Source organism: Phytophthora parasitica (genome assembly GCF_000247585.1).
Source record: "Phytophthora parasitica INRA-310 unplaced genomic scaffold supercont2.58, whole genome shotgun sequence".
Classification (NCBI taxonomy): domain Eukaryota; phylum Oomycota; class Peronosporomycetes; order Peronosporales; family Peronosporaceae; genus Phytophthora; species Phytophthora nicotianae.
Window position 1 is genome coordinate 293,534 of NW_008649044.1, and position 27,862 is coordinate 321,395.

General features: G+C 52.0%; 14 protein-coding genes across 14 annotated transcripts; 5 read left to right on the forward strand and 9 right to left on the reverse strand.

Annotated features, from left to right (window-relative positions):
• Positions 1 to 53: 53 nt before the first annotated feature.
• Positions 54 to 2,193, reverse strand: PPTG_16596 (hypothetical protein; the record flags this gene model as incomplete). Its single annotated transcript, XM_008914170.1, has 1 exon — positions 54 to 2,193. One exon carries the CDS (start codon positions 2,191 to 2,193, stop codon positions 196 to 198), a length of 1,998 nt encoding a protein of 665 aa, XP_008912418.1. The 3' UTR covers positions 54 to 195.
• Positions 2,194 to 3,905: 1,712 nt separating this feature from the next.
• PPTG_16597 (hypothetical protein) lies at positions 3,906 to 6,075 on the forward strand. The gene has a single exon (XM_008914171.1). It carries the CDS (start codon positions 4,299 to 4,301, stop codon positions 5,955 to 5,957), a length of 1,659 nt encoding a protein of 552 aa, XP_008912419.1. The 5' UTR covers positions 3,906 to 4,298; the 3' UTR covers positions 5,958 to 6,075.
• Positions 6,076 to 6,847: 772 nt separating this feature from the next.
• On the forward strand, positions 6,848 to 8,500 carry PPTG_16598 (hypothetical protein; the record flags this gene model as incomplete). Its single annotated transcript, XM_008914172.1, has 1 exon — positions 6,848 to 8,500. The coding sequence occupies one exon, from the start codon at positions 6,848 to 6,850 to the stop codon at positions 8,393 to 8,395; it is 1,548 nt and encodes a 515-aa protein (XP_008912420.1). The 3' UTR covers positions 8,396 to 8,500.
• Positions 8,501 to 9,185: 685 nt separating this feature from the next.
• On the forward strand, positions 9,186 to 10,499 carry PPTG_16600 (hypothetical protein; the record flags this gene model as incomplete). Its single annotated transcript, XM_008914173.1, has 1 exon — positions 9,186 to 10,499. The coding sequence occupies one exon, from the start codon at positions 9,186 to 9,188 to the stop codon at positions 10,497 to 10,499; it is 1,314 nt and encodes a 437-aa protein (XP_008912421.1).
• Positions 10,500 to 10,667: 168 nt separating this feature from the next.
• PPTG_16599 (TKL protein kinase) lies at positions 10,668 to 12,560 on the reverse strand (the record flags this gene model as incomplete). Its single annotated transcript, XM_008914174.1, has 1 exon — positions 10,668 to 12,560. The coding sequence occupies one exon, from the start codon at positions 12,558 to 12,560 to the stop codon at positions 10,668 to 10,670; it is 1,893 nt and encodes a 630-aa protein (XP_008912422.1).
• Positions 12,561 to 13,047: 487 nt separating this feature from the next.
• On the reverse strand, positions 13,048 to 14,044 carry PPTG_23945 (hypothetical protein; the record flags this gene model as incomplete). Its single annotated transcript, XM_008914175.1, has 2 exons — positions 13,048 to 13,702; positions 13,797 to 14,044. The coding sequence occupies 2 exons, from the start codon at positions 14,042 to 14,044 to the stop codon at positions 13,048 to 13,050; spliced, it is 903 nt and encodes a 300-aa protein (XP_008912423.1).
• A 173-nt stretch (positions 14,045 to 14,217) lies between these two features.
• Positions 14,218 to 17,013, reverse strand: PPTG_16602 (hypothetical protein; the record flags this gene model as incomplete). Its single annotated transcript, XM_008914176.1, has 6 exons — positions 14,218 to 14,672; positions 14,748 to 15,059; positions 15,139 to 15,393; positions 15,459 to 16,525; positions 16,589 to 16,904; positions 16,965 to 17,013. The coding sequence occupies 6 exons, from the start codon at positions 17,011 to 17,013 to the stop codon at positions 14,218 to 14,220; spliced, it is 2,454 nt and encodes an 817-aa protein (XP_008912424.1).
• A 166-nt stretch (positions 17,014 to 17,179) lies between these two features.
• On the forward strand, positions 17,180 to 19,261 carry PPTG_16603 (hypothetical protein). Its single transcript, XM_008914177.1, has 2 exons — positions 17,180 to 17,921; positions 17,985 to 19,261. Exons 1-2 carry the CDS (start codon positions 17,195 to 17,197, stop codon positions 19,148 to 19,150), a joined length of 1,893 nt encoding a protein of 630 aa, XP_008912425.1. The 5' UTR covers positions 17,180 to 17,194; the 3' UTR covers positions 19,151 to 19,261.
• Positions 19,172 to 20,341, reverse strand: PPTG_16604 (hypothetical protein). Its single transcript, XM_008914178.1, has one exon. The coding sequence runs from the start codon at positions 20,272 to 20,274 to the stop codon at positions 19,621 to 19,623; it is 654 nt and encodes a 217-aa protein (XP_008912426.1). The 5' UTR covers positions 20,275 to 20,341; the 3' UTR covers positions 19,172 to 19,620.
• Positions 20,342 to 21,193: 852 nt separating this feature from the next.
• Positions 21,194 to 23,584, reverse strand: PPTG_16605 (hypothetical protein; the record flags this gene model as incomplete). Its single annotated transcript, XM_008914179.1, has 7 exons — positions 21,194 to 21,400; positions 21,464 to 22,420; positions 22,500 to 22,544; positions 22,609 to 22,872; positions 22,944 to 23,262; positions 23,336 to 23,408; positions 23,473 to 23,584. 7 exons carry the CDS (start codon positions 23,582 to 23,584, stop codon positions 21,194 to 21,196), a joined length of 1,977 nt encoding a protein of 658 aa, XP_008912427.1.
• Positions 23,585 to 23,880: 296 nt separating this feature from the next.
• Positions 23,881 to 25,044, reverse strand: PPTG_16606 (hypothetical protein; the record flags this gene model as incomplete). Its single annotated transcript, XM_008914180.1, has 1 exon — positions 23,881 to 25,044. One exon carries the CDS (start codon positions 25,042 to 25,044, stop codon positions 23,881 to 23,883), a length of 1,164 nt encoding a protein of 387 aa, XP_008912428.1.
• Positions 25,045 to 25,642: 598 nt separating this feature from the next.
• PPTG_16607 (hypothetical protein) lies at positions 25,643 to 27,066 on the forward strand (the record flags this gene model as incomplete). Its single annotated transcript, XM_008914181.1, has 1 exon — positions 25,643 to 27,066. Exon 1 carries the CDS (start codon positions 25,870 to 25,872, stop codon positions 27,064 to 27,066), a length of 1,197 nt encoding a protein of 398 aa, XP_008912429.1. The 5' UTR covers positions 25,643 to 25,869.
• Positions 27,067 to 27,085: 19 nt separating this feature from the next.
• PPTG_16608 (hypothetical protein) lies at positions 27,086 to 27,325 on the reverse strand (the record flags this gene model as incomplete). The annotated part of the gene is made up of 1 exon (XM_008914182.1): positions 27,086 to 27,325. One exon carries the CDS (start codon positions 27,323 to 27,325, stop codon positions 27,086 to 27,088), a length of 240 nt encoding a protein of 79 aa, XP_008912430.1.
• Positions 27,326 to 27,493: 168 nt separating this feature from the next.
• On the reverse strand, positions 27,494 to 27,817 carry PPTG_16609 (hypothetical protein; the record flags this gene model as incomplete). The annotated part of the gene is made up of 1 exon (XM_008914183.1): positions 27,494 to 27,817. One exon carries the CDS (start codon positions 27,815 to 27,817, stop codon positions 27,494 to 27,496), a length of 324 nt encoding a protein of 107 aa, XP_008912431.1.
• Between the last annotated feature and the right edge of the window lie 45 nt (positions 27,818 to 27,862).

Below are 27,862 nucleotides of genomic sequence, written 5' to 3' on the forward strand. Positions count from 1 at the left end.
CACAATTAACGTATATTTTTGCTTTCGAACACTCGTCGGTACGCATGCTGATTGGCTAGGATGACGGCCTATTAACTTAGTGCTTAAAACTCGTCGGTACGCATGCTGATTTGGCCGCAGACAAAAAAACCATTAAAATTTAATGGGTTTTTTCGTCTGAATGCCATCCAGTAAACAGATATGAGACCGTCGGGGTTACACTTTGGGGTACGACATGTCGGTGAGCACGGCGCAGGTGCCCATGCCCTGTGAACTGCGGCTAATGCGCACGTAGCCGTCCTCACCCCACTCGGTGCCCCACGAGTTTTTGATCTTGATGGTGGTGGCGTCGTAGCCCACGGCGAGCACGGCGTGGTCGACCGTCGCAGTGTTACAGGACGTGATGACTCCGCTTTTGTACTGCTTCCACATCGGGTTGTTCGAGATGACTGAGACGACCACGGGCTGCTTCTTCAGGGCGCCAAGGAGTGCGCTTTCGTCTCCAGATTTCAACTGTGCAATGTCAGTAATACCCGACTTCACTGGGGTGCACGTCTTCACGCAGGCTGCAGCGGTTCCACCCTCTACCGATGTGTACGGATAGCTGCTCTCCGTGCAGACCCCATTATCGCGGAGATACTGCATCGCGTACACGGGAGCACCGCCATTGCATCCGAAGTCTTTCGTGTCGCAACTCACAAGATGCTGTTCCGAGTATGAGGGGGCTTTCTTGTCACCGTTGGCAATACATTGCGCGGCTTCTAATGCACCCAAACTAGCGAACGCCCAGCAACTACCGCATTGGCCTTGCAGACCGGGAGGATTAACACAACCCGACTTGCTCCAGTCCACTGAATCCGAATCCGAGTCTCTTGCCGTGTCTGACGTAGACGCGGTCGTCGTCGCCTTTTGTTTCGTAACGGGGGCCGGAGCCGGAGCCGGAGCTGGAGCTTTAGTAGCTGGCGCTTTAGTAGGTGGGGCTTTCGTAGCTGGTCGCTTAGTGGCTGGCCGTTTAGTAGCAGGAGCCGGCGGTGCTGGAGCTGGAGGTGCTGGAGCGGGAGGTGCTGGAGCGGGAGGAGCCGGAGGAGGTGCCGGTGCCAGTGTCGGAGGCGTCTGCGGCGTCACGGGGGCGGGAGCGGGAGGATTGTTCGCACTGGGAGGCTGATTATTAGGCGGTGGAGTCCACTGATTGTTTGGTGGAGGAGTCCACTGGTTATTAGGCGCCGGAGTCCATTGATTGTTTGACGGTGGTGTCCACTGGTTGTTCGACCCCGTCGGCTGAGTCCACTGTTGATTCCAAGACCACGTATTGCCGGTGTTGCCTCCCCAGGTGGTTCCCCACCCGTTGGTTCCCCACCAGTTCCCGTTGTTGCCACTACCGGTTCCACCAGAAACAATAGCAATCTGAGCACTGTCCCCTGTGGAGACATCTCCGAAGTTCCATCCTTGGTTCGTATTGCCTCCGTTGTTGGTGTTAGGTTGCGGGGCAGACTGACTTTCATAGGTTTCCTGTGAACTCTTAACGTACGTGTCGGAAGTACTCTGGAAACCTTCGCCAGTGTTGCTGTAATCTCCTCCGTTGAACGCGTATTGGCTCTTGCCGGCGTTGCGAAGACGACGCACCATCGGAACGACCACCGGACCCTCAGTTGCTGGAGCCCAAGTCTTCTTTTCCTCATCGTCATTTTTGTCGTCGCTTTTTGACTGTTTGGTGTCATTATCTTCCTTGTTCTTGACCTCCTCGCTTGGTCGCGTCTTTTTCTCCTTTTCAGACAACGTTTTGGGCTTTTCGACTGCAGGGGGCTCAGTCTTGCCGGTTTCGTTAAGGTGGGAGTTCGAAAGGAACTGCTTGAACTCATCCATCGTCATTAGTGTGAATGGCCCGTCGGTACTGAACTCGGCCATCGGATTCAGCTCTCGCGCTTCTTCGATTTGTTCCTTGGTCAGATAGAACCGCTGTAGTTTGTCTTCTAAATCATCGTCCGAGCTTCGCGACTCTGTCACGGGAATATAACCATGCTTCGGTCCACTATCGCTGTATGTCTTTAGCCACTCATTCAATTCAGCTTTGATTGTCTCCTTGTCCGCCAAGTATCGATGGTATTTGGGGACGATTTCAGCGTGCATCGGTCGCGCTTTGACATTATCCGAGATAATCGCAGCCACGAAAGCCACCGCTAACGCGACCGTAGCCGTCGACACTCGGGGCTGCATCTGCCTCACCTGTATTTCCACCCTGCAATGACTGTCACTCCCGTGTGTTACTTACTAGTTAGCGCCAGTGTCCGCGACACAGCAAGTTTGAAAATGCTGTAGAAGCGACCAGAGAGAGCAGTTCGAGATTGTGAATTAGCCCAGGATTGGCTCGCGAGACAGAGGTGCCGTTCAATTGGCTAGGCCGTCGGGATAAACAGGGTCTGCGACTTGCACTTGTTGCCTACGGATGGGAGCTCTGCTGTGGAATCGGTAGAACGATCAGCGTGGGCAATGGAATTCATGACAACAAGTTGCACTAAGAGCAACGTCGACTACAAAACTGCTAGCTTTTGGATTAAAAGCTCATCGCCTGGGTAATGTTCGAACAGCTAAAGTGTCTGCATGCAGACCAGCAACTTTTAATCGCACAAGAATCCCATCATGGTCCAGCAGCAACATCTGTATAGGCAGAAACACAGCTTTGGCATGCAATATCAGCTTATAGAATCAATTTTTTCTTTAAATTACTTGCATACACATGAAGTAAAAAAGCTACAATATCGATATTAAAAGGGTCTGTTTCAGACTGTAAGATTCAACTTGGTGCTTTGCAGTCGCCAGCAAGGATGGTCCTCAAGCAACGCTTACCTGAGTCCAAGGTGTATTGTCCGGAGTGCATGATCAACACCTCCATTTCGACTTGCATCTGCTGGATATCAGCCATTCTGCCTCTTTCAGTGAAGCTTATCGTGGTAATGACCTCTAAACTTGAGCCATCTGCACACTTGCTCTTCCCAGCCACGGTTGTTGATGAATGGCTTGCAGGCTGCAAGTTGCAGCTCGACTCAAACGAAGAAGTTGTCGAGTGCACGTCACGTTAGGGTGTTTTGCAATGCCAATGCTGCACTATCCAAATGTTCATGTTCATTCCTCGACGTCGAACAACGCCAAGCAAACGTTGCATGTATGGATGCCAGTATGCTCGTAAGACCGAAGCGTGAACGTAAAGGATGGTGGGTCGCGGTACTGATGCACCTGCCTGAGCAAACATTATCATCATGACTCATGATGATAATGTTTGCTCAGGCGATCGGTTGTCGCCGACAACTTGTCAGGAACCTCATCGTGGACGTTGGCTGGTGCTGCTGTACTTTAGTACAAAGGATTGAGGAGGGGATAGCCTCACTGCAGCTCGAATATCCAGGAACACTCGCTTGGCGGTAACCGACTGCAGAGTTGACGATCGCAGAGCGAACGAGTTAACGTCGATACCGATCGGCGTTTGTCGTTTTAAGATTTTGAGGAGCAGCGCGTCCAACGGCAATGCAAGTCCTGCGAATTGCGATGACAGCAGAAGAAAAAGAATGCACCGATTCAATCGATGACTGTCAAGTGAGATTGGCATTGTCCTTTTGCCCTAGATGGACTTCACGTTGTGAATGAAAAGATTTTACTATCTCCGCTTGTTCCGTTCGTTCCCGCCGACACGAAGTGATTGCACCAAAAGCTCTTCGGCGGGTGCGACAACAGCTCCTGGATACAACGAACGGTGTCATCCAGTCCAAGTCCTGGCAGCGGGCAGCAGAGCCCACTTGCATCGGATACAGCTGATCCATTGCTTCTGATCGATTCCGTCAGCGCATTCGAGACATGTGGTCGCCCCGGGCAACCACCACAACGCCTACAGGTGCCGGCCAATTCGTGGTTCTCAGAGCGAAGCCACTTGATCAGCACACGCCTTCTCATCAGCAAACGCAGACAGCTTAGCGTGTGGATCGTGTTGGCATTGACACGTTGGCGTCAGCTGTCCGTGCAGAACGGCCGCCAGGAGTTGCAACGGAAGCATGAGGCGGGTGCAATATGACCAGATGAACAAGACGGTCTCTACTTCTACTTCATCTCTAGGCTGGTATGCCGTTGTCTTGGTATGACTTGCGCCTCAAAATGATCTGGGGATGCCAATACTATCGGCAGAAGGTGGCGAGTGTGTCCAACTCCGTTCGATCACCACGTCATGACCCGACGCTCCTCTGCATCTCCTGGCTCACGGCCAGCGAGGCCTTCAACGCTCACTCTTTGATTTGGTTGCTGTGAGCAAGTCGAACGTAGCACAATAGACGAGAATGCCGTCACAAGACCGATCTACTACTGTTAGTGTCCTCCGCTTCATTGGAGGCGTGGCGATCGCGGCGGTCGCCGTGTCCGGCGTGGACGGACGGCAGATGCACGCCGGCCTTGACTACCACCGCTACCTGGCTGAACGAGCCGAGACCAGACAGGAACTGGCCGACTGGAAGGCCAATTTCGGCGAGATGGCCAAGAACAACGGCTGGATGCCTCCCCCCACCAGTAACTCTGAGGAGCGCAGTGCCGACGACGACGAGGAAGACCACCTCCAGCGGTTCTACATGACCAAACAGAACATCTCGGCCATCCAGGCGCTCAACCCGAACGCTAATTTCTCAGTCAACACACCGTTCACATTGCTCACGAATGACGAGTTCGCAGCTTACGTAGGTAAAGCCTATCGCACCTACAACGGGTCATCGGTGCCCACGAACCGCCGGCTTCGAAGCTGGCACAGAAGTAGCAGCACCAAGACGACATACAACAGCGGCACGCCCGGCGCCATCTCCAAAATTACGAGCACAAGCACTAGCAGCGGGACTAACAGCAACACCCAGGCGTCGGTTCTCGGCGGGACTGTGAATGGGGGCACGAACTACGAGACGACAAGCGTTAAGACAATCACTACTACTGGGGCCGATGGTAAAAGCACCACCACGACTACCACGACGACATCTTCAGGACCTGGTACGGAATCTACGACCGTCACTACATCCTCAGGATCCGCTTCTACCATGTCAAATTTCGGATTTGGATCGGGATTCTCGTCGCTGTGGCAACAATGGGGCAACGGCTTCAACTTTGGTGGCATGGGTCGGAACGATTTCCACCCCGAGACGGTCAAACCTGCAGGTTCTGCCTCCAGTTCGCCAACCACCAATGCCCCCTCCACCCCGACGCCTATCACCGCGGCGCCAACGCCCACACCGACTCAAACGACGGCCACTCCTAGTGCAACAGCCCCGACAAAGTCTTTTACCACAACGGTGACGGCTACAGATACATCCACAGCCTCTACCTCGAACGAAGTCGACTGGACGGACTCGAGCTGCATGTCCCCCATTCAAAACCAAGGCTCGTGCGGCGATTGCTGGGCATTCTCCACTGCTGCGGCGATCGAGTCTGGTCAGTGCATCAATGGCGGCCAGAAGACACTCAATAAGTACTCGGAGCAGCAGCTCACGAGCTGTGATAGTCAAAACTACGGGTGTTCCGGTGGCGCACCGATCTACGCCATGGAGTATGTTCAACAGAACGGGCTGTGCACGGAAGATGACTACCCGTTCACGTCTTCAGATGGCACAGCGGCGTCGTGCTCTAATGGGTGCTCGGCTGTGGACACAGGAATCACCGGCTACGAGACGGTGGATGATGCATCAGGTCTTGCTACTGCAGTGGCCCAGCAACCAGTGATCATCGCTGTGGCGTCGGGTAACAATGCGTGGAAACAGTATACGGGTGGTGTGATCTCGTCATGTGACACTAGCGAACTCGACCACGCTGTCGTGGTCGTAGGCTACACGGACAGCGAGTGGAAGATCCGCAACTCGTGGGGCGATTCCTGGGGCGAGGAGGGCTATATTCGACTCGAACGAACGAGTGACAGCACAGGCACCTGTGGAATGTACGGCGATATGTCGTACCCCATCTTCTAAGGCAAGTAGATGCAGAGGATGAGTATGTATGTAGTATGTGTCGGTGGTAGTGAAGAGTGCGATAAATGCGTCAAATAACAAGTAACCCCAACGTAGTTTTTCGGTGGAGACAAAGCACAGCTTCAACATCGTGTTGACGGTCAGCTTGGCCAGACAATTTCGCTAGGCAGGTGTTCAACATCATGATACATGATACATGATGAATGATACGGCCCCACAAGGTTTACCACTTGGCACGCACGCGAGCAGCCCTCACCTCTTCGTGCTCTTCCAGTCGTACACCATGTTGCCATGAAAACACACAGCTGACAGTGTCGTTCCTGTGACGTGAGGCAGCCAACACTTCAAGCGATGGACTTGCACATGCAATGCTGGACACGACAAAACTGACACAGTTCCTCCGAACCACATGGCATCGAGGCACCACAGGACAACGCAAATGCACGTACTGAAGTGGTGTTGTCTTATCCGCGTATCTTCTCGAGCGTGGCGTCTCGAAATAAGGATATGTCTAGCAGCGAGATTCAGAGACAACTACATTCAACCGTCGTTTCATCTCTGTGGCATCTCTCAGCGAGTCCTTGGAGAAGCATTCGCAGAGAGAGAGAGAGAGAGAGAGAGAGAGAGAGAGAGAGAGCTATTTATTTGGGTGATACAAGTTATATCACCTGGTCGGACAGAACGCTCGCCACTGCTCCTTTAGCCGAACAGATTTCAATTTTTTGCTGCTCGAACTTGTCAAGTTACTTGACTCCACCTGGATCGGCTCTATTTACCAGATGTCCCGCGATCAGATACTCTTCCGTGGCTTCAGCAGTTCGGTGGATACGAGGAATGCCACTTGACGCTCAGTCTTAAATTCACCTGCAAGTGCTCTCTTCACAGTGATCATGAAGCCGATCACTTTAATCACAACTTTAGTTTTTGCAACTTCAATGCTTGCAGTGGTGCCTGTCAATGCGCGTCCGATGCACGCCGGTATCAACTACCAGCGTTATCTCACCGAGATTGACACCATTAAAGCTGAGACGGACGAATGGAAAGCTATGTTTGAGAAAACATGCAAAGAGAACAATTGGATGCCTGAATATTCAACCGAAGAGCGCAGTTCAGTCGATCAGGACGAAGATTTGCGTCAGCGTATCTTCATGAGCAAGCAGGATGTCCTGGAGGCACAAGCTGGGAACCCCAACGCCAATTTCTCGATCATGACGCCGTTCTCGGCACTCACCAAGGAGGAGTTCGCTGCGAAGGTTCTCAATTCATACGTTCGAGGCAACACAACAAGGCAAACTCCTACTCCGTCGCCAGCGCCACCCAAGCGATCGCTTCGTCAGCAGGAAACATACACCTTTACGAGCATGCAGGATATGATCAACTCTCTGATGCAAAGTCTTCAGCAGCAAATGGGAGGCTCCTGGTCGATCGCGACAGTGAAACCTGCCACCGACAACACGGACACTTCGACTGCCAAGCAGTGGCATTGGACAATCCCCGCTACCTTTCCAACAGTCGCACCGACCCCAGTCGCCCCAGCTCCAGCTCCTAACACTCCACCTCCAGCTCCTGTCACTCCGGCACCGGCTCCTGTCACTCCGGCACCGACTCCAGCACCGACACCAGCTCCGACTCCAGCGCCAACCCCAGCGCCAACCCCAGCTCCGATCCCTGTTACAGCAAAGCCAAAGACTGCAGCTCCAAGGACTTACGCTCCTGTAACACCTGCCCCCGTGGTGGAGCCCTTGACCAAGAAACCTTCAACTCCGGTCCGAACCGAGAAGGCCGTTCTCAACTCTGCTAACTCGGTCGACTGGTCTGCTACCAAGTGCATGTCTCCTGTCCAGAGTCAAGGTCAATGTGGTTCCTGCTGGGCGTTCGCTTCGGTTGCTGCAGTGGAGTCGCTCCAATGTATCAAAAATGGTCAATCAGAGATCAACAAATACTCGGAGCAGCAATTGGTAGGGTGTGACTCTCAGAACATGGGCTGTGGCGGTGGTGCTCCGGTGTACGCTTACGAGTACATCCAGAAGAACGGACTTTGTTCAGAGAGCGCTTATCCGTACACTTCCAGTAATGGTGGTGGAGTGTCTTGCAGTGCCAGTTGCTCGAAGAGTCAAACGGGAATCACAGGCTACGAACGCATCAACGAGGGCGACGAAGCTGGTCTCGTTGACGCTCTCAAGTCACAGCCGGTTGTCGTGGCGGTTGCCTCGGGTAACGCAGCGTGGAAGCAGTATACTGGTGGTGTCATGACCACTTGTGAAACTACCCAAGTGGACCACGCTGTGCTCGTGGTGGGCTATGACGACAACACTTTCAAGGTCCGAAACTCGTGGGGTGAGAACTGGGGAGAGGCTGGGTATGTGAGAATGGCACGCAGCTCGTCCGGTATGGGTACCTGCGGCATGCTCACCGACATGTCTCGTCCGAAGATGTAGACACCGGGTACACGAAGCATTGTCTTTGTCATAAATGTAGATGCGTCAAAAAGCGAGGAAAACTCTAACCTGTAAATAATAGTACACAACGTCATTGTTCTCAATTGTTGGATTCGTTGAAGCATTATTCCAGTGTAGTCACGGCATGGCTGTCATGCACAAAGATAACAAAAAGATTTTGTATCGTTCTACCAATTGAGCGTTACTTAGAGTCAGCTCCGACTCTTATCTAGGAGCGCTTACTATGGATACTCTCGCGGAAAATAAAGAAGTGTCGTTCAAGAAGTATTCTTGATTTCTCGAAACGTGGCGATGATGGTTTCATAGATTTAGCGAGACACCGTCTCCACGCCAGTTTATTCACTGTAAAATAAGGACCGAAAGCCACTCACCCGCACACCAAGATGAAAGGATACTGACGTCTCCAAACATCGACAACTGTCATGGAAATATTCGTTGTTGCGGTGCTTAAAGTGGGTGGACGCGAAGCGTTATCTGTACAGAAATGTCTGACCATCCAGCTGGGATGTTGACATCGACTACTTGACGCTAACCGCATGAACACGGCTCCGCTCAAGCCTCAAACCTCGTTTTTCTCTGTCCGTGAGGAACCGGAACGATCGAAAGTGCTTCATTCAGCAAGTATCAGTAGATCTCACGCCGAGGTCTACTCGAACGCGATCATTTGACGAGCAAGCGCCAAACTCACTTCTTAAATCACCTTCAAGCTAACAAGTCCAATAGCAGTACCATCGAAGATCTTCTGACGCTCACCAGCGCTCTCAAAGCGATGCACGTTCCCACTCTTTGCTTGGTGATCGCATTCACCATCTTGACTATTCCTACCATTGCTCGACCGATGCATTCTGGTATCGACTATCAACGATACCTTGAAGAGATCGACACCACTCAGGCTGATCTCGACGAATGGAGAAGCAAATTCGGTGACGTTGCCCAGAAGAACGGCTGGATGCCAGTCTCGGAGGCCCGCAGTGCTGACGATCAGGAGGAAGATCTTCGTCAACGCATTTTCTTGACCAAGCAGAGCATAGCTAAGGTTCAAGCAGCGAATCCCAGCGCGAATTTCTCCATCATGTCGCCATTCTCAGCGATGACTGACGAGGAGTTCAACAAGTACGTTCTCAACTCGTACGTTCGTGGCAACTCGACACAAAGCACAAACCGAACGAATTCGCGGCAACTGCGCAGTGCTGGCAACTCGGATTCAAACATCGACGCAGGCTCCGACAACGCGTCGATCATTAAAACCTTCGAATCCCTCATTAAAACTTTCTTCAACGGGTTGAATACGGCTACAATTCAGCCCACGAGTGACAGCTCGGCCAACGTTAAAAGGAGCGGAAGTCAAGCGAGCTACAAGTTCTCGGATTTCTGGGATTGGCGTCCACTCCAACCGACGACTAACGCACCAGCCACGACATCGTCGCCAACAGTGGCCGAGGCCAGTACTGACTCGGTGGATTGGTCGACATCGAAGTGCATGGCTCCGATTCAAAGCCAGGGTTCGTGTGGTTCTTGCTGGGCTTTTGCCACCGTTTCAGCTGTCGAGTCGGCGCAGTGTATTGCAAGCGGGAAACAGTCACTCACCAAGTACTCAGAGCAGCAATTAGTGAGCTGCAACACTCAGAACTGGGGCTGCGATGGCGGATCTCCAGTGTACGCGTTCGACTACGTGCAGCAAAACGGTCTTTGCAAGGAAGACAGCTACCCGTACACGTCCAAAGGAGGCTATGCCGATTCTTGCAGTCGAAGTTGTGATGCACAGGACACCGGACTCACAGGATATTCACAGGTTACTGGTGAAGATGAATTGCTAAATGCACTTGATAAACACCCGGTGATCGTAGCGGTAGCTTCGGGAAACAATGTCTGGAAACAGTACACTGGTGGCGTGGTGTCTTCGTGTGATTCTTGGCAACCCGATCATGCCGTTGTTGCAGTGGGTTATGATTCTTCGTCGCTCAAGATCCGCAACTCGTGGGGCACGTACTGGGGCGAAGAAGGCTACATCCGTCTTGCTCGCAGCTCGTCTAGAGAGGGAACGTGCGGTGTGATGATGGACATGTCGACTCCGCAGATGTAAGCTCGTTGTCAAGCTCGATCGTGGTGTGTAGTAGGTGGCGTCGTGTAAATCGATGTACAGCTGTGAGTTGGCGTCGATGATCCTTGAAAACGAATCTTCGACTTCTAGAACTCAGCAGATAACAACAAAGTGCGTGGATTTAGCAAAAGTTAGTGTTCAGTGCTCAGTTCAAAATACATAACTTGCACGCGAGTCCACGACTTGACTGTTTTCCAGGTTTGCGAGTATCATCTGCAGTCTGTACAGTGCTTCAGCCGCAGTCGGACGATCACGAGGGTCCACAGATGTGCATGCGTGGCCTAAATCCCAGAACTCCCGTGGACTGAACTGCGAAAACGCCACATGAACTTTGCCCACAACAATTTGGTGCAGCAGAACTGCGTCCGACATCGTAGTTTTCACATGTGCGTATGGGATCGAGTGAACGTCCAACTCGGACAGCAACACGCCGAGTGAAAAGATATCTGCTTTGTCGTCGTACCGCTCTCCCATCATAACCTCCGGTGCCATCCACAACGAAGTACCAACACCCGCCGTCATGGTTACATCAAGTCGCTCTCTTGATATACCAAAGTCTGTGAGCTTGGCGTCCATTCTACGACTGAGTAGGACGTTGCGAGACTTCAAGTCTCGGTGGATAACGGATGGCATCAGCGAGTGCAGATAAGTCAGAGCATGGCAGACGTGGACAGCAATTGTGGCTTTTTGATAGTCGATTCCAATGGGATGACCGGAATGTTCGTACTTGTCCAGCAGTGTTCGCAGATCGCCGCCGTCCATGTACTCGAACACGACGCAAAGGTCGGAGAGCGCGTTCCACGCTACTCCGACGAGAGAGACAATACGTGGGTGGTCCATCGTCGCAGCCATCTTTGCTTCCGCCAGAAATTCGTTGACGTGTTTGATTTCGGCGCGCGTAGCGGGGGGCAACATTTTGATGGCAACTGCGCGACCGTGGAAAGCACCGGCGTAGACTTCTCCATTCCCACCTCGGCTGATAAGGTCACAAACTTGAACCTCGTCGCGAGAGATTCTCTTGGCAGTGATGACATCATCGTCCCATAATCCTGTCTGTCCCCGCGATTTTCCTTTAGGCGACGTCATGTCAGTGTACTGCGTAGTTTCCGTTTGCTGTAGGGTAGATTCGTCCTTTCCTCGGAGACGCCGGCGACAAAGCAGGATAGCACATATTATAAGGATGAAAGCGATGCATCCACCGACGATTGCTATGATCACACCAATGCTGATGCCACTACCGGACGGGTCTGATACCGGCTTGGATCCACTGTTTGATCCTTCCTCAACTTCCGAGACCCCACTGCCAGATTTGGATCTGCTAGAGAAGTTGCTTCCGCTTCCTTGGCTGCTAGAAGAACCACTGTCGACAGTGCTACCCGAATTTGTCGTGGTGGGGCCTGATGAGGAAGAACCACTGTTTGTTGCTGCGTCTTCTGTGTTTGATGCCGATGTCGAGGTGGATCCCACATCCGGGGTTACAGTGCCATCAGTACTAGAATCGCTCGTGGTCGCCAATCGACGGGTACTGCTGCTGCTGTACCATTTGCGCCAGTTGCCGTCGCACGAATGACTTTTGAGTGTCTTCGCATCGACAATATCCGTTCGCAACCACGAATCTTCCTTGCATTGTGGCTCAGAGAACCACTGGATCGATGCAGACCCGTTTACAGTTATACGACCCATGCTCGCATTCGTGAACGAAAGGTCTGAGCTGCCCTCGCACTCGTCGGACACCGGAACTCCCACGCCAGAAGAAAACTTGGTACACTCAGCGTTGTCGAACTGGACTTGAAAAATGTACGGCGTGCTGCCAAACTGTCGTCCGACAGAGTCGACGTAGTTGGAAGAGCATTCGACTAACGTCTTGTCGGTATCGTCTCCAACAGCGCGCATTTCGCTCGCACACTCCAGATATTCTTGAACAAGTACGAAGTAAGGAGTGGCATTACGAGCAACCCCAGTGTAGTACGATGTGACTGAGAAGGTTGTCGCTGAAGCACTTGAAAGGCACCCTAGCAGCAACAGCGGCAACAGGCGTGTCATTTTGTCACCACTCGGTCAGTTGCGAGCTCGGGAGTGGTTGTTTGAAGTTGGCGTGGACGTCATTCCTTCTTGCTCTTCTCCCGCCGTCGATCTTATGGTGCGCCGCAAATAGGTGAGAGAGCACATGGAACTCACCCGTTGGAACAGATTGTATGGAAGTCCTGAAACTTTGGGAGAGCATTTCAAAGGCATCGCTGCCAGGTGGAGCTGCTCACCCATTGTGTCCACCGGCAGCTCCGCCTACGTGCTAGTGCAAGCCTTGCACTGCAAGGTGTACCTAGCAGGTGTGCTCGATTAAGGGCTGGAACTCGCCGTTACGGTGAGGCACAGAAGGGGCTAAAAACGAATAAGACCCTGTACATGTAGCTGGAGGTAAAGAAAAGTTGGTAAGCTATCGAGCATAATGTGGACGATCTGGTGATTTAGACAATGTGTTGGTCTTCGAACTTACATGCTCTTTCATGACAAGAATATGCCATCACGAAGTCTATGATGAAGCCCCTTCCAGTTTCATCGATGACATTGCAACAGCAGCCTCGTCAATAGTCGCAGCGCCAGCAGACTGCTTCCTCGGGACAGCACCAGCCTCAGTGCTGAGGGGGAGATACCATTCCTCCAACATACCAGCCTTGTCGCGCGCCTCCTTGTTAAAAGGCGGTTTTAGCATTCCCTTGTAGTACTGCGGTACAATCTCGTGGAACTTGGCAATTGGATCGATGCCATCGCGCTCGCAGACGTATCGGAACCAACGCACGCCGGCACCAACATGTGTAGTTTCTTCGTTGTAGTTCTTGTGGATAATTTTCAAACTCACGTCGTCGCTGGCTTTCTCGAATCGCTGGACTGCATTCGGGAACACATCAAGACCGCGTGCCTCATGAACAAGGTGGACGACTGCCAAGCGTGCCAGAATGCTTTCACGAGTATCGTACGCAGCATCCCAGAGACCCTCATGGCCTGTAAGATCGCCATAGAAACTACCCAGCTCCGTAAGCCGGTGTGCCCAACTGCTGAAGTGCTCTGCTTCCTCGCCAGCAACGCGTACCCAGTCATCATAGAACGCACGTGGCAAGTTATGCGGCACAAATCGAGCCACCATGTCCCACATAAGATCAATCGCGTAGCTCTCAGCGTGCGCCAGGCTGTTCAGCAAATATAACGAAATGGTTAGGAAAAGGCTACCAGTGGCGCAAAGTTATAGTGATCCCAATAATCATCTGTATGGCTGTAGCTCACCTGTGCACGAAGGCCTTGCGAGATCCCTGCTTCGCCTTGTGAGCTGGAACCACCACCACATTCTCAGGCCGTGCTGGATGGTCAGGCACATTGTTCACGTCATCGTCTTCGTTGCAGATAGCCTCGATCTCGCCACTCTTCCATTGAGCGACATACTTGGTCGTTTTCTCAGTCTTGGCGAACGCATCGCCCGTAGTCAGCACGTCCAGCGCGCAGGCAAACAGCGTCGAAGTTGTCGAGTCTGGCATCAAAATCGAAGATGCGACGATTGGTCGTCGAGTCCTGCTGTTCCGAACCTGGTTTCTGTACCCTTAACCTTCACTGCCATGGCTACATCAGGAAGACTGCAACAAATGCAATCACTATATGTACATTACAAACAGCTCGATGACAGGGCTGAACACGCTTCCCCGATGTACCGTCATGGTCGTTGAAAGCCAAAGGTCTTCGGGTACAAGTCTCGATACCACTGATTCATCGAGAAGTTGTCGTTCACACTGAAGCCGAAGCTGCTTTGATCTGCTGGCAGAGGGTCTAGCAGAATACTGGAGGGGCTCTGGAAGCGTTCAGTATTAGACTCACTTTCGCGTTGATAGTCCCATAAACGGCCAAGCTGCTGGCTTGGCGATCGTGGTGATGGCCTTCGCTCAATAGGCCCCGTTACCGACGCATATTTGTTGAAGCGAGACTTGGCTTTCTCCCATGCGCGGCGGTTATTATCGCCTGATAAAGATGAAGCTTCACAAGGAGAGAGCCCCGTAACACCCGACAAATCTTGCGTAAACGTTGCGTAGCTGGGGTGCTGTATGCGAGCGATAGCAGCTTGTACTTCGGGAGATTTCAGCAGCTCAACTTTGATAGATTCCAGTTCAGCGGCTGTATAGTTGCATACACGCAGACACACCGGTCAGATATGCTGGTGCAAGAAACCAGTAAACAGAAATCACATACGGGTTGTAGCGGCACTAAGATTGTGGTTCAGGTCCTTGGAGATGATATCATCCAGTACTAGCTCCAATCCTCGGATGCTGCACTTAGCCTGTGACGATCTTCTCGCAACTGCTGGCACTCGAGTATCGCTCGGTCTACCATTAGCCTTCTTCTCACGCCGTGAAGCCTCTTTCCGTATGCTCAGCGTTTCGCTGGCAGGAATCGATGTTGAAGAGCGAGCCAGACTAGTCTCAAGCGGTAAAACCTTTTGGGGCAGTTGAGTTTGACTTGCAGACCCTGCAGGAGCTGCCGTTGGAGATCGCACTCGCGTTTCTAAAGGAACCGCAACACAGCACGACGGTGTGAGAAACTCGTTACCACCGATGAATGACATCACACACCCAGCACTCACGTAAAGCTGCGCATTTGTTCCGCAGCGCTTCAACCCTAGCAGACTTTTCCGCGAGTTCAGTAAGCTTATCCTCCAATGCTGTTTCCATGTCCTGCAGCTTCTCATCAGCGAGCACGGTAGCTTTCGTCAATCGAGCGAGACTCTTCATTGGACTTGTATTTCCATCATCAGCTTTCGACTCGCTGGAAGTGCTCCTTTTACCAGCAGCGCTAGTCTTTTGCTGATCAGTAGTCTCCAAACTTTTGTCTGCAACACCTAGTCAAAACCATTTTTAGTACTACCAAAAGGTGAAATAAATTAATGATAGGCCATCACATTACCTTCCTTGGCACGCAGGACATGGCGAGCGTGGCTAGAGTGAGAAGGGCGATGGGCGTTCTTGTGCTCATTCCGCGGCTTCTCCTTAATAAGCACCCGAGCGTGGGGGAGAGTGCACCGCGGCAGACTAGCTGCGGCTCTTCTTTGAGATCTCAACACTTTGGGTGTTTTCCCGTACTTTCGCGGCGAAACACGGATCTCTTTGGTGCCAGGTTTTAGACTCTTCTCTTTTCCTTTGTGTTGAAGTGAATTGCTGGCATCAACCTTAGCAGCTTGTGTCTTCTTGGTGTTGCTCTCGATCTCTTGAGTTCGTTTACGATGTGTTTTGGCCTTTCCAGCTTGACCAGCATCAGTGTTGTCAGAATTTAGTGGCCCCTTGGCATTGGTCTCGTTCTCTTGACAATCATTGTTGCCAGAAGTTTCATCGTCGTTACGAAGCCTCGTCCTCTTCCAGGAGTTTTTCGGGTTTTGTGTATCAGTGTTGTTAAATTCGTCAACTTCGTCACTAGTCCTCGTTCTCTTCAGCGTGCTTTTCGGGTTTTGTGCTGTGATTCCATTATTCTCCGATGCAACGTTATTTGACTCTATAGAGGTGCTTGGCGCGTCATCTTTTCCAGTGTCCGGCAATGAATCGCTGTCTTCTCGATCATGAGACGACCTATCACGAGCTCTTGTTGTAGTTGGCCCTGTTTTCTCCGCCGCTTTTGCAATATTTCCACTGTCAGAATTGCTGTCATCAGGGAACACTGGAATATACGCGTGCGTGGACGCGTGATTTACCCTGTTATCAGCGAACCCGCGCATCCAGATCTCTTCGCCCATTTCCTTTCTCACTTCTGCCGTTGGCCGCGTAAATTTATAATTGAACTGCACCGGCAGCGTGCCCTCCACAAACTCCGGGAAATCCTCTAGAGCGTCGCACATAGCCAGCAACTCAGTTGAGAGGGCTAAGTTCTTCAATCTTACTCCCCCTTTACTCTTGTTTTTCTTCGTTTTAAGCTTCGTCAGCATCTCCTTCGCCTCTTCATCCGACTGAAAAGCCACCACTTTACTCTTCTCCACCCAGCACCTAGAAAATAAAAAGTAAAATAAGTAAAAAAAAAAAACACACACATAATGGTTAATAACTCACCGGCAACGTTCTTTGAACTCTACTTTGTCCAAAAAGTCCACAAGCAGCCTCCCCTCCAACCTCAAGTTCTGTGAGCCTTGTGCTGAGCCAGGAGCTCGTACCGTGAGCAGCGCTGGCCACCAGGGCCACGTATCGAGCTTGGCCCAGCACTTGACGGCCCATGTGTGCGTGTGGAAGGGGGCGATACGCTCACTGTCGCGCCTCAGCTCCTCGTTGTACTCGTCGCCCCAACAGTCGTACGTCACCTCGACGGTCTCGGGCGTCGGCAGCCGCAACACCTGCGCCACGTTCCATATCCCGTCACCATCCACTACGTCTGTATGAGAAGAAATTAGTAGTGACTGCGTTTGATTATGCGCAACTGCAAGCTTTTTACCTATCCAGTCGCCCTCGTGGAGCTCTGGTGCGGCCAATTCCGCACTCATTGCGCACTTCGATGTCAGAGTGATGGGCGTTTTGCTCTTGACCCGTTGACTACAACGGCAACATTTTTATAAACATGTATGGTCAGATTTGCAATTACCACAGCGTTGTGATCATCATCTTTTAAGTACGATTTTATAATTGTAGCCATGCGTCTTTTCATGATCAGAAGATCATTCGAAGATGGAGGAGACGCAAGCTCTGGACGACGAGCCACAGGTTGGTCGCCACGGCAGCGCGGGTTTGTTCCTGTTCAAGAAGGATGGAGAGGCGGTAGAGGAGACTCCCGAGGACCTCGCAGCTTTGGAAGCGGAGCGTGCGGCGAACAAGAAGCTCGCGGACGACATGGCGGACGAGGAACAACGACGTCGCATGGAGGAGGAAAAGGACCGAGAGGACGAAGTCGCGATCGTCCGCCAGATCAACGTCGAATACTCAGTCACAGCCGAAGAGGAGGAGAGAGAGCGTCGTGTGCACGAATACGAGATCGCCAAGGTGCAGGACGAGATGATGCGCAGACGCAGCCAAGTGGCAGCGATCGAAGCTGCAGAGGAGGAGCGCAAGCGACGCATCTCCGAGGCAGAGAACACGCAGATACAGGGTTTGAGAGAGCGTGCGTTCTCTCAGGAGCTGGCGGTGCAAGCTATGGAGAAGGAGCGAGTGCGCCGTTTGAGTCTGCCGGAACATCGAGAGCGAGCTCCATCTGCAGGGCTGGAACGGTTTTACTCATGCAAGAGTGTTGATGTGGAAAATGAAGATAACGATGCCCACGAAGCAGAAATGATGGATGGGTTGAGTGAGATTCCGGTTGTGCACGGATCAGCATCCAAGGTTTTGGTGGATGAAAACTCGGAGTGGCGATGCTTCATTGCGTCCGAGAATGCGCAGGAAGAGAAGAACCAACTGCACGGTACGACGTCCTATATTAAGTAGACAATTTGAGAGTGACAGTAAATTTGATTGCCTTGAACAGCACTTCGTTTGAGCTTAGAAGACGAACTCAAAACTGAGCGGCATGCCAAGTACGTTGAACTGGTGGGAGATATTCGTCTTCTTCGCTTTTTACGCGGTCACAAGATGAACGTTTCGGTCGCAGCTACCAAGTATCGTGAGATGCTTGTGCTGCGTCAGAAGCTCAAGCTCGACGACATCCGCGATGACATCGTCAACAACAAGAAAATGCCTGACGAATTTCCTCATTTCCAAAAGATTATTCCGCATCTGCCTTTCCTCGACTCGTACGACATCTTCTCCGCTCCTGACGGCCACGTCTTATACTTTGAAATGACGGGCTACGCCGATTTCCAGAAGCTGGTGACCGATGTCACTGAAGAGGAATGGCAGACTTTCTTTCTCTACTCTATGGAGTATCGAGCGCTGAAACTTGACCAACTGAGTCGTCAACACGAAAAATTGGTGCAAACGATTCTAGTACGTGACCTCACTGGCTTCTCTGTCGCGCGCTTCAACCCCAAGCTGCTCAAGCGCTTGCGACCACTTCTATCAATTGCCACCAAATGTTACCCAGAGTCGATGAACAAGGCGCTTGTTCTGCATGCACCGTGGATCTTCGATAAGGTATGGAGTGCTATCAAGCCCATGCTTCAGGAAACTCAGCTACGCAAAGTGCACATGGAAGGGAATTCACTCGAGAGGCTGCTAGAGTTATCGGATGGCCGAGACAATTTACCGAAATTATTGGGAGGTCGAAGCTCGACGCATGCCATCCCTCAGACCGGATTCCTGGGTCGCAATACGTTCGTTTTGCTCTGTGAAGATGGAGCGACTCAAGCGGATATTAAGGCTGGAGGTACATTGCAATTACCATTCCGGATGAGCGCCAACGATACGCTCTGCTGGGAGTACGTGGTGAAGGAACGCGATATCATGTTCGCTGTGAAATTCCGAACGCAAGGCATTGGTGGCGCCGAAGAAAACGACAAGGTGGGTCCTGAACGTGTTTCGAGCGGGGCTTCGTTTGCAAGCTCCTTCACGGCCTCTGAAGATGGCACGGTGGTGCTGTCCTGGGACAACTCGTTCTCCTGGACACGTGGGAAAACCATAGCGTACAAGGCCAAGGTGGTGAAGTCTACGCATGACTTCTCCTCTCTCGATATTAGTGGCAACGACTGCGTTTAAGGCAGTTTAGGCTCCGTTCTAGGGAGTAAGACATTTATATTCTTTTTTTTTTTTTACGATGCAGTGAACAAATAGCACAGCAACTAAAACGACGTTCACATTAACTTCTGTGGCTTTCAATTTGCTTGTGTTCGAACTGCATTCAGGATAATTCTCACTGAATGGAGCTACATTTCGGGTAATTTTCAATCATATCAAGTACGTGCAGCCCATGATAAAGGCTGGTAAAGTCGTTGGCACTAATACCAATAGTTCTCCAGCGTACTGACACTCGATCACGGACTCGCACCATCACTTTGAGAGCAAAATCTTGTCGCAAGTACTACCAACATCAAGTCGCAGTTGAAATAGTACTGGCAGTAAACCCACGTGACGAGGCTCGACCGCACCGCATACTTCGTTGTTTGGTTGAATGCAGTATCAGCGTTGAGAGATGGCGGAAACGACGGGCATGGGTTCATAGGAGGATTTTAGAACCGAAATGTTTCCTGTTCGGGTGGTGGTGGAGCCGATGGGCAATCGAAGCACTGCTGCTGAAGCTGCTCGCGCTCAAACTGCTCTCGGTCGCGCTGGACTTGCGCTCGCAGGTGTCGCTGTTGCACGTCCAGGTCCATGTCCATCTCGTGCTCCGCGAAGAGCTGCTGTTCTCGCCTCCGGACGCGCTCGTATTCCTCCTTTTCCTGTTCGCGCTGTTCCGCGAACTGACCCACGAGCTGCGCGAGTTGCTGGATCTCGGCGGCTGCGCTGTCCACCTGCGCCTGCATGACGTTGACCATGGCCTGCAGCTCGTGCACTTGCTTGCGCGAGGCCTTTTTGGAGTGGTGCCGATGCGGCTTGGGGGACACGGACATGAGGCTGTTTCTGCTATCATTGAGCTTTCTGCTTGGCGTTGTGCTGCTGCTGTGGCTGCTGCCGGTGCTATTGTAGCTAGGCGTGGCTGGCGCGCAGCCGTACGCTGGCTCGACTCCAACCAACACAGCCGCGCTAAGTTCAACATCTAACGCATCGAGGCCGGCGTCCAGGCGGAAGTCAATGCGCGGCTGCGGTGGGCAGTCCAGGCCGGCGGGCAGCGCGAAGGCAGCCAGCTCGTGCTCCAATACGGTGGCAGTGCAGCCCTCGTTCATCGTGTCGTTATTAACCGATCAGTGTGTTGAAGCTGGTAGATCTCTTTGTGACGGAGGGCGGCCGTGTTTCGGCCACGAATAGATTCAGTGGGATCTCTGACCTACGGTATCAATACAAAAAGCAACCTTGTCAGGTGCGTTGGCGTTTTTCCCAACTCCCACCGACAATAAACCGGCGTGTGGTGAGTGTTATCGGTCGCAGCGGTTGGCTGTTGAGGATTGCGATTGCCGTTCCTCATGCGCGTCATGGGGCACGCTGCCAGCGATGGGAGAGTTTCTTTTTCTTCCATGCTCCTTCGCAATCAACGGCACATTTAAGTGGTCTTGCATAACCAGGGTTAACACTACAGAAGGAGGCTGTTGCGGTCGGTCGGCCTGGTCGGCTGGAATCATATGGATATTTGTATGGTGAAATACGAGTCATTTCGACAGCGTGTCTCTTTGTACTGTAATGAAAATATCTTCGTGGGAGCATAAACGATACGTTTTTAGGCAATACTTTTGCTGCAGAGGTTAGCCTGCCCCACTATTCGCTGTTTTTGCGATTGACGCACGGGTCCGACAAAATCAGAAACTGGATGAGCGGGTTTCTTTAGTGAATGTTTGCCGTTTCACCGGTTCCATGGCGGCTCGGACGCATCAGGCCTTGTCAGTCCCGATTTTGGTACGCTAGACCGCGAGGTACGTTGGCCTTGGTCTCCTTGTTTTGCCACGGTGTCGCTGTGGTCGTCACAGGAAGGGAGGGACCTGCAACTCGAGCTGGTAGAAGAGTACTCGCACTGCCCTGGGTGGATTTGTGAAGGCCTTTGCATTCGACGGCGAAATTGGTGCTGAGGGCCGATCAAGACGTGTTATGAATGTCCACAAGCACGAATACCCGAGCATGTGGTTCGTTTATTGCATAGATCTCTCTTTAAGTTTAAGCACCGATGGAGCCGAGCTGGTGCAAGAACGCTTCTGGGTTCAGCAGCTCTGTGCAGCCGTACCAGATCGAACGCGGCGGCTGCTGGCCTTTGGCGTACGCCAGCAGGTTATGATATTCATTGTAGTTGCCGCCGCCAATCATAAATACCATAACCTCTCGGAAAGGAGATCGCTGTCGGGGCACGTCGCCGTTGGCCTTGATCTGGAGGACACACGAAAAAAAAACATTAGGAACAGTTCTAATTACCCACACCAGGATGCTTACCTTCGGATCCAAATACAGGAAGCTTTCGTCCTCCGTGCTAGGCTTCATCTCGCAAATAGCGTCCGTAACACGCGTGACGTGCAGCTTCTTGTTCTCGGGCAAAAAGTTCTTGAAGCTTGCAGCAGCTTGAGCAAGGAAACCTTGAGCGAGACCCTTGAACTTGCTCATATTGACACCTCCATCAGGCCCTGCGCTGTTCTCAGACTGCATGCTCGCCCCGACACTGGCACGTCGTTGAAAGGCCGAGTGTTTTCGGAGGAACTTCCATGCCTGCATGTACGCTTCCGGCTGCTCCGCCTCCGCAGCGCACTGCTGATAAGCATTCTCGAACTCGGCCATTTCCGCTCCACTAGCGCCACTAGACAGGAAATAAATCATCAGCAGACGCATCTTATCTGCCAGAGTGCCCATTTCTGCGTTTGACAGTAGCTGTAGGACTTCCGACTTGTCAACGTGTGAGCCGTCAATGAGTTTCTGTTCCAGCATGGAATATGACGGAATGTGGCGCTTGGTAACGCCCTCAAATGCCGCGTGGAAAATGTTCGTATGCACTTCCAGCATTTTCTTCTTCTCCACTAGAGCCGGCAGCGTGTCGACAGCAGCCACAAGATCCTTGGTGCCATTCATCAGTGTATCACTGCCACCGGTTTGTGCTCGAATCTGCTCCTCCTTTCGCGTGACTTGCTTCATTTCCTCTTCATTAGCATCGATAGCGTCCGGAAACAGGCTGCCGGCATGCGTTTCAAAGAATTTGTCGCTTGTCACGTCCAAGTCGTACGTGCGCTCCATCGACCGGCTGTCATTACCCCCCTCGTCTCCACCAGAAGCTTTCACAGTCACCTTAACGCGGTTCATCTGGATAGACAAGATGTCATCAACTAGCGCCTGGTATGTCGACGGGTGATACAAACTCGAGGCGATATCCTCATTGCGGTCCATGATGATCAACAGTGGACGCTGAACAACACATCAGAACGCAGCATCAAACCATCAGCACAAAACGAAAAAAGCTAGAGTTTACATTGCCAGCACGTACCTGAAAGTTAGAGGTGTTCTCAGTGAAGACGCCGTTCCTCACATTCTGCATTCCAGCAATCAATAAAGGTTGGTTTATTGTAAATGAGGAAAACTACCAACAAACGTACCAGGTGCTCGCGAATCGTGGAGCTAAGTTGCTCCGCCACCATTCTAGACGGTCCATCATTGTTTGGACAGCGAATCACTGGCACGCTTCCGCTTGTAGCCAGCACAGAAAATAGTCCCCTAACAATGGCACTCATCGAATGCTCAATCTGTACATCCGCCACATTTGGGTCGTTGTACGCTCGGTAGCTGTCGGTGAGGTTCAGCGAGAATAGACTCGGCTCTAGCGACACGAAGTTCGTGTACTGGTCGTATACCTTGGCAATCTGTACCCCAAAAACCAGCAGAAAGTTGTCATTATGCCAGTTTTCACCACCAAAAGTCTCTTATCACATACCATACTGGTGCAACCAGCTTCCACTGAAGCGCGAGCCAAATACTCGAGCGACTCGCGACTCAACGGGTAGGCAAAGTTGAGATGCACTGAGCTGTAGAGCTCCTTTGAGCAGTCTGAGACGATACGCTCGAGGTTTTCGCGTGTAGGCTCTACAAAGTAAATGGCTGGGACATCGGGGATAGCGTCGCGCTCCGTGTCCAGCAACATGTGTAGTGTCACGCCCTTCTTACGCAGCTCATGCAGCTTGAGGATGGGCGAGATGATGTCGCGGCAGAATCGGTCATAGATGAGGACCTTCCATTGGTCGCCCCAACGCTCACTGCGCAGGGATAAGAGGGTTAGAACTGGGTATTATTTGTTTGCTCATTGCGCGTGTTGTGTGTTGAACGTACACGGAGTCCTGGGCGGCATCCGCGAAGCCACCGGCGCTCTCCGAGTTAAAATCCAGCATGCGCAGCAGATTCTCTACAGACACACCGCGGTGAGGAGAGATAGAGCAAGGGCGATAGTATATATCGTAATCACGCACCGCGCTGCTTCTCTTGAAGCGACTGCGTCGCTGCCGGGGTCATCATTAAGTAGAGCTTGAGGACACGTATGCGTCGGCTTTCGACGAAGTGCGAGGATTTTCCCAATCCCATTAAATACGAATCATATTCGTACCTAAGCCAAGTGTTGAAGTTGGATTAAATCCAAGTTTTGGATTTGCTACGACCCTTCCTCCAAGGCTAACTAAACCAATTGTACCATTATTATCCATGCAATGGTGCCGGTGATGGCATCGGGTTTGAACATCTCCAAGGTGGTTTATAATCCCATATAAATTTACCATAACGTTAAAGCGGGTGAGTAGCGTGCGCATACCACAAAGGTGGCGGCGATGCACACAGCCCGTATGTAGGCACCATTATACTCTGGTACCTCAAAATCCGAGCGTTTACGTGCAGAGCGACATGGCTGAGCTCAGACGTACTGTTTCCTCGACGGCCGAGACTTTCTTCAGAGTGGTCTCCAGCATCTCCGCCACTTTGGAGTACATGGCGTTGTCCTGCTCTGCGGCAGGATTGCTGCCGGTGCTGCATTTGCTGGCCGTAATTGCGTCGACGGCGCTCCGGAAGCGCAGTTTGCACGTGCCTTTGGAATGCTTCAAAAAGCGCATGATTGACGCGAACGCTGCATTCGCCACTGACGCGCCGTTAATGTTCACCAGCACGTCGCCCTCAGCTAGCGACTCCACACCCAACACGTCACTACGAGACGAGAAGCCCTTTATCCTGGCACCCATCTCCTTGACGGCAGGCTCCAGGATGATGCCGAACCGGTCACTTGGGTTCCATAGAACCGACGTCAATCCTTCCGTGCCGACATGGCCGCTGGAGGAGAAAGCGCTAGAAAGTGAGCTGCAGTACGTCGTGGAGCTTGATGGCGACGTGTTGTTCACGCGAATGTCTACACTCAGCTGGTGCAGTTGGGAAAGTAGTTCCTTGAGCTGCAAGGAAATGGTGTTCGAGTCCACGGGGTCCATGGTGAGAGAAGCCGTGGAGAGGTCGCGGCATAGCGACCTTGATGAGGTCAGCATGGACTGGGTCTTCATTAGCATCGGGATGTCTTCGTCGTCCTCACTCTGGTTGTGGTCGCTGCTCGTGAGGTCATCCATGGACGACGCCGCCCGCATCTTGGAGCTAGACTGAAGCGCGCGCGCGCCGGCCTTTCGGATGAGGTCGATGGTGAAGCTCGGTAGGTTGCTGGAGATGGCTAAGTCCACAGGGTAGTGGCCGCTGCCGTCCTTGGCAAGTGCCGCCTGCGGGTTCACGTCCAGCAGCGTGCTGATCAGCATGCCCGGCGCCTTGGCTTTGATTGCGACGTGCAATGGCAGCATGTCTGAGAGGTTCTCCAGCCCGCAGGCGGCTGGGAAAGCTTGCACAAGTGCTGAAATGACGTCGAGGCTGACCGACGGCTCCGTGCAGGCCCAATGCAGCGGCAACATGCCAAAGTCATCCTGCGCCTGGGCCAGTACCGGGTTCTGCGCAACAAGCTGCTGTACCTCATCCCAGTCGCCCTGTTCGGCGAGCTCCAACACGCGCTTCCTATTGGCGTCCATTGCGATATAGTACTCACTGCAGCGCGTGCGACTCTGTCCTCGTGCACGGATGAGGAAAATCTACTTTTGAGCATCGAGCTGAACCTCGCATCCTGCAAGCAGTTGGCTAAGAAGGTTCGATTGACTTGGAAAATGTATGTCTCACAAGGGCGGATTATTGCCTGGTCCCACTCCTATTGAAGCAAGCCAGTATTAGTGGGTGTCAAATATCGTTTTAGCTCAAAATTGAGGAGCTGAATATCAACCAGTAATATTTACCTAAGAAGATGAACGCCTGAGACCACCCTTAGAGGAGCCATTCAAGCTTTGCATTCAGCTGTCGCGTGGCCCTCCAAGCGGTGCTGCCCGTGTTACTGCCTGCGGCCGCCCGTGTGCCTGCCCGAGCTGCGTGACAGTCAATTTGACTGCCCGACCTGCTGCCTGCGCTCGCTGTCCGAGCTACTGTCTGTGCTGACCGCCTGCTCGCTCTACTGTCCGAGCTTCTGTTCGCGTTACCTGCCGAGCTGCCGCTCGCGCTACCGTCCGAGCCACTACTCGCTCTACTGTCCGAGCTTCTGTTCGCGTTACCTGCCGAGCTGCCGCTCGCGCTACCGTCCGAGCCACTACTCGCGCTACTGTCCGAACTTCTGCTCGCGTTACCTGCCGAGCTGCCACTCGCGTTACCTGCCGAGCTGCCACTCGCGCTACTCTCCGAGCTACTACTCGCGCTACTGTCCGAACTTCTGCTCGCGTTACCGTCCTACGCGCTACGATCTGAGCTGCTGCTTGCGCTGCGGGCCTCGCGGTACTGTCGGAGCTGCTGTTCGTGCTACAGTCCGAGCGGCAATGCCAAAACAATCATTTAGACAACGTGAGTTGTCTAAATTACGCAAGTTGCTGAAGCAAAGATTAATTTGGAGAGAAGAACGTGATAATTTAGCCTTGACTATCAAGTTGGAGGACGAATTGGATGAGATGCTGCTGCAATACTTTTATTATATTAGCTCGAGGAGATACCTCGCTGATAGGAGACTTCTCAAAAGAGCGGCTTCTCGTTTGGAGCACTATCTACTGTTCACGCCAGCAGATTGCTTTAAAATTCAGTTTCGACTGAGTCGTCCATACTTTTACGCGGTGGTGGGTCTGGTGAAGAACACTAGTGTGTTTCGCAATCTCGCTGTTTGCGTTGAGCTTCATTTGCTAGTCACGCTGAAGTTCTTTGGTACATGTGGCAATGGTGCCACACCAAACAAACTCGCTGACTTTTTCTCTATAGGCACTGGTACAGTGACGCTGTACGTTCAACGCACGGTTGATGCGCTGGTGAGTCTCCGAGAAAACGTGATCGCCTGGCCCACCGATACCAAGCGGCGAGAGCTATCCTCGAGAATAAAGCAGAGGTGGAAATTCCCTAACTGTGTGGGATTCGTTGATGGAACATTGCTGCCACTAGAATTCAAGCCAAGACTATTTGGAGAAGACTATTTTTCACGAAAAATGTACTATGCCGTCAACTGTTTGGTAGTGTGCGATGACAAAGGCCGAATTCTGTATTTGAATGCTGGTTGGGTGGGGTCAGCCCACGACAATAGAATATGGGAGAACTCGAAGCTATACGTTAATCGCGACCGTAACTTCAACAATCAAGAGTATCTCCTTGGGGACAGCGCCTACACACCTTCTGCGGTAATGGTTCCTGCTTTTAAGCGACCTCCAAATGAGGTGATGCCTTCTCTACAGGAGTGGTTTAACAGCCACCTCGCGCAAGCACGAATTAAAGCTGAGCACACTATCGGGATGCTAAAAGGGCGTTTTCAATGGCTGAAGAGGATACGAACTTTGATATCGAAGAAGGAAGACATGAAGCGATTAATTCGATCTGTCGACGCGCTAGCAGTCATTCACAACCTAGTTATAGGCGACGATCCACCCATCGTCGAGGAGGAAAGTAGTGACGAAGAGGAATTGCACATCGATGTTACTCAAAGCGATGAAAGGCGACAGCAGATCATGCAGTTTCTTTTGGACGACATAGATGACTAGAGGCTGAGGTCTAGAATATCTATATCGGTAACATTTTGTCAATCTCATCCTGATTGACACCTGCGTCCTGAAGTTGCCTCCTAGCTAGCAAAAGTTGCGTTTTTTCGTGCATGACAGCTTCGCGCGCTTTGGCCTGCATGATAACGAGGTTAACCTCACCCAGCTTTGACTCTCTATCCTCCTTCTTAACAGCTAGAGCGAGCTTTTGCTCCTCGATCTTCATCCGCTTGGCGTCTTCTTCCTGTTTTACTTTGAGCATTGACGATCGAATATCATTCCACTCCTCCTCGACTGACTTGCGTTTCTTGCTTCCATATTTTGCCACTGAAATCCCAATTGATGAAGGTTGATTCTCAACATCAGACTCAGATTCGCTATCTGAATCTATGTTTCCACGATCGTGCAGAGCGTCGGACGAATACAACGGTCATGTCGACGCTCGCTCTAACATGACAGGAGCCAATTGATCATAGTAAGGACACAACTTGGCCACAGCGCTCTTCAGATCGCCCTCGTCAGTAACCCCTTGGCCGGTGTTAGCACGCCAATCTTCGGCCCGCTTAAAACTCGCCTCCAGGCTCTTGATCTTCTCGCGAATATTGTCGTTCTTACGATGCGTGATGCCAGCATCGATCATTCTTCCGTTGATGAGCCCACACAGTGATTCTTTAGACACACCTGAGTGTTTCATGCCGCCTTTCCACTTACGATAGTTCCCTTCGGTGGTAATCCAGTCAAGAAGGACGTCCATAGAGGTCTTTCCCCCTGCCCCACCATCTCGAGTCCATGAGATTCT

Excerpts from the sequence above, each read along its gene's own strand:
- PPTG_16604 (XM_008914178.1), bottom strand. The coding sequence starts at position 20,274 with ATGAACGAGGGCTGCACTGCCACCGTATTGGAGCACGAGCTGGCTGCC.
- PPTG_16603 (XM_008914177.1), top strand. The coding sequence starts at position 17,195 with ATGGAGGAGACGCAAGCTCTGGACGACGAGCCACAGGTTGGTCGCCAC. Across the intron at positions 17,922-17,984 it reads AGAGAAGAACCAACTGCACG|CACTTCGTTTGAGCTTAGAA; the intron begins GTACGACGTCCT and ends TGCCTTGAACAG.
- PPTG_16597 (XM_008914171.1), top strand. The coding sequence starts at position 4,299 with ATGCCGTCACAAGACCGATCTACTACTGTTAGTGTCCTCCGCTTCATT.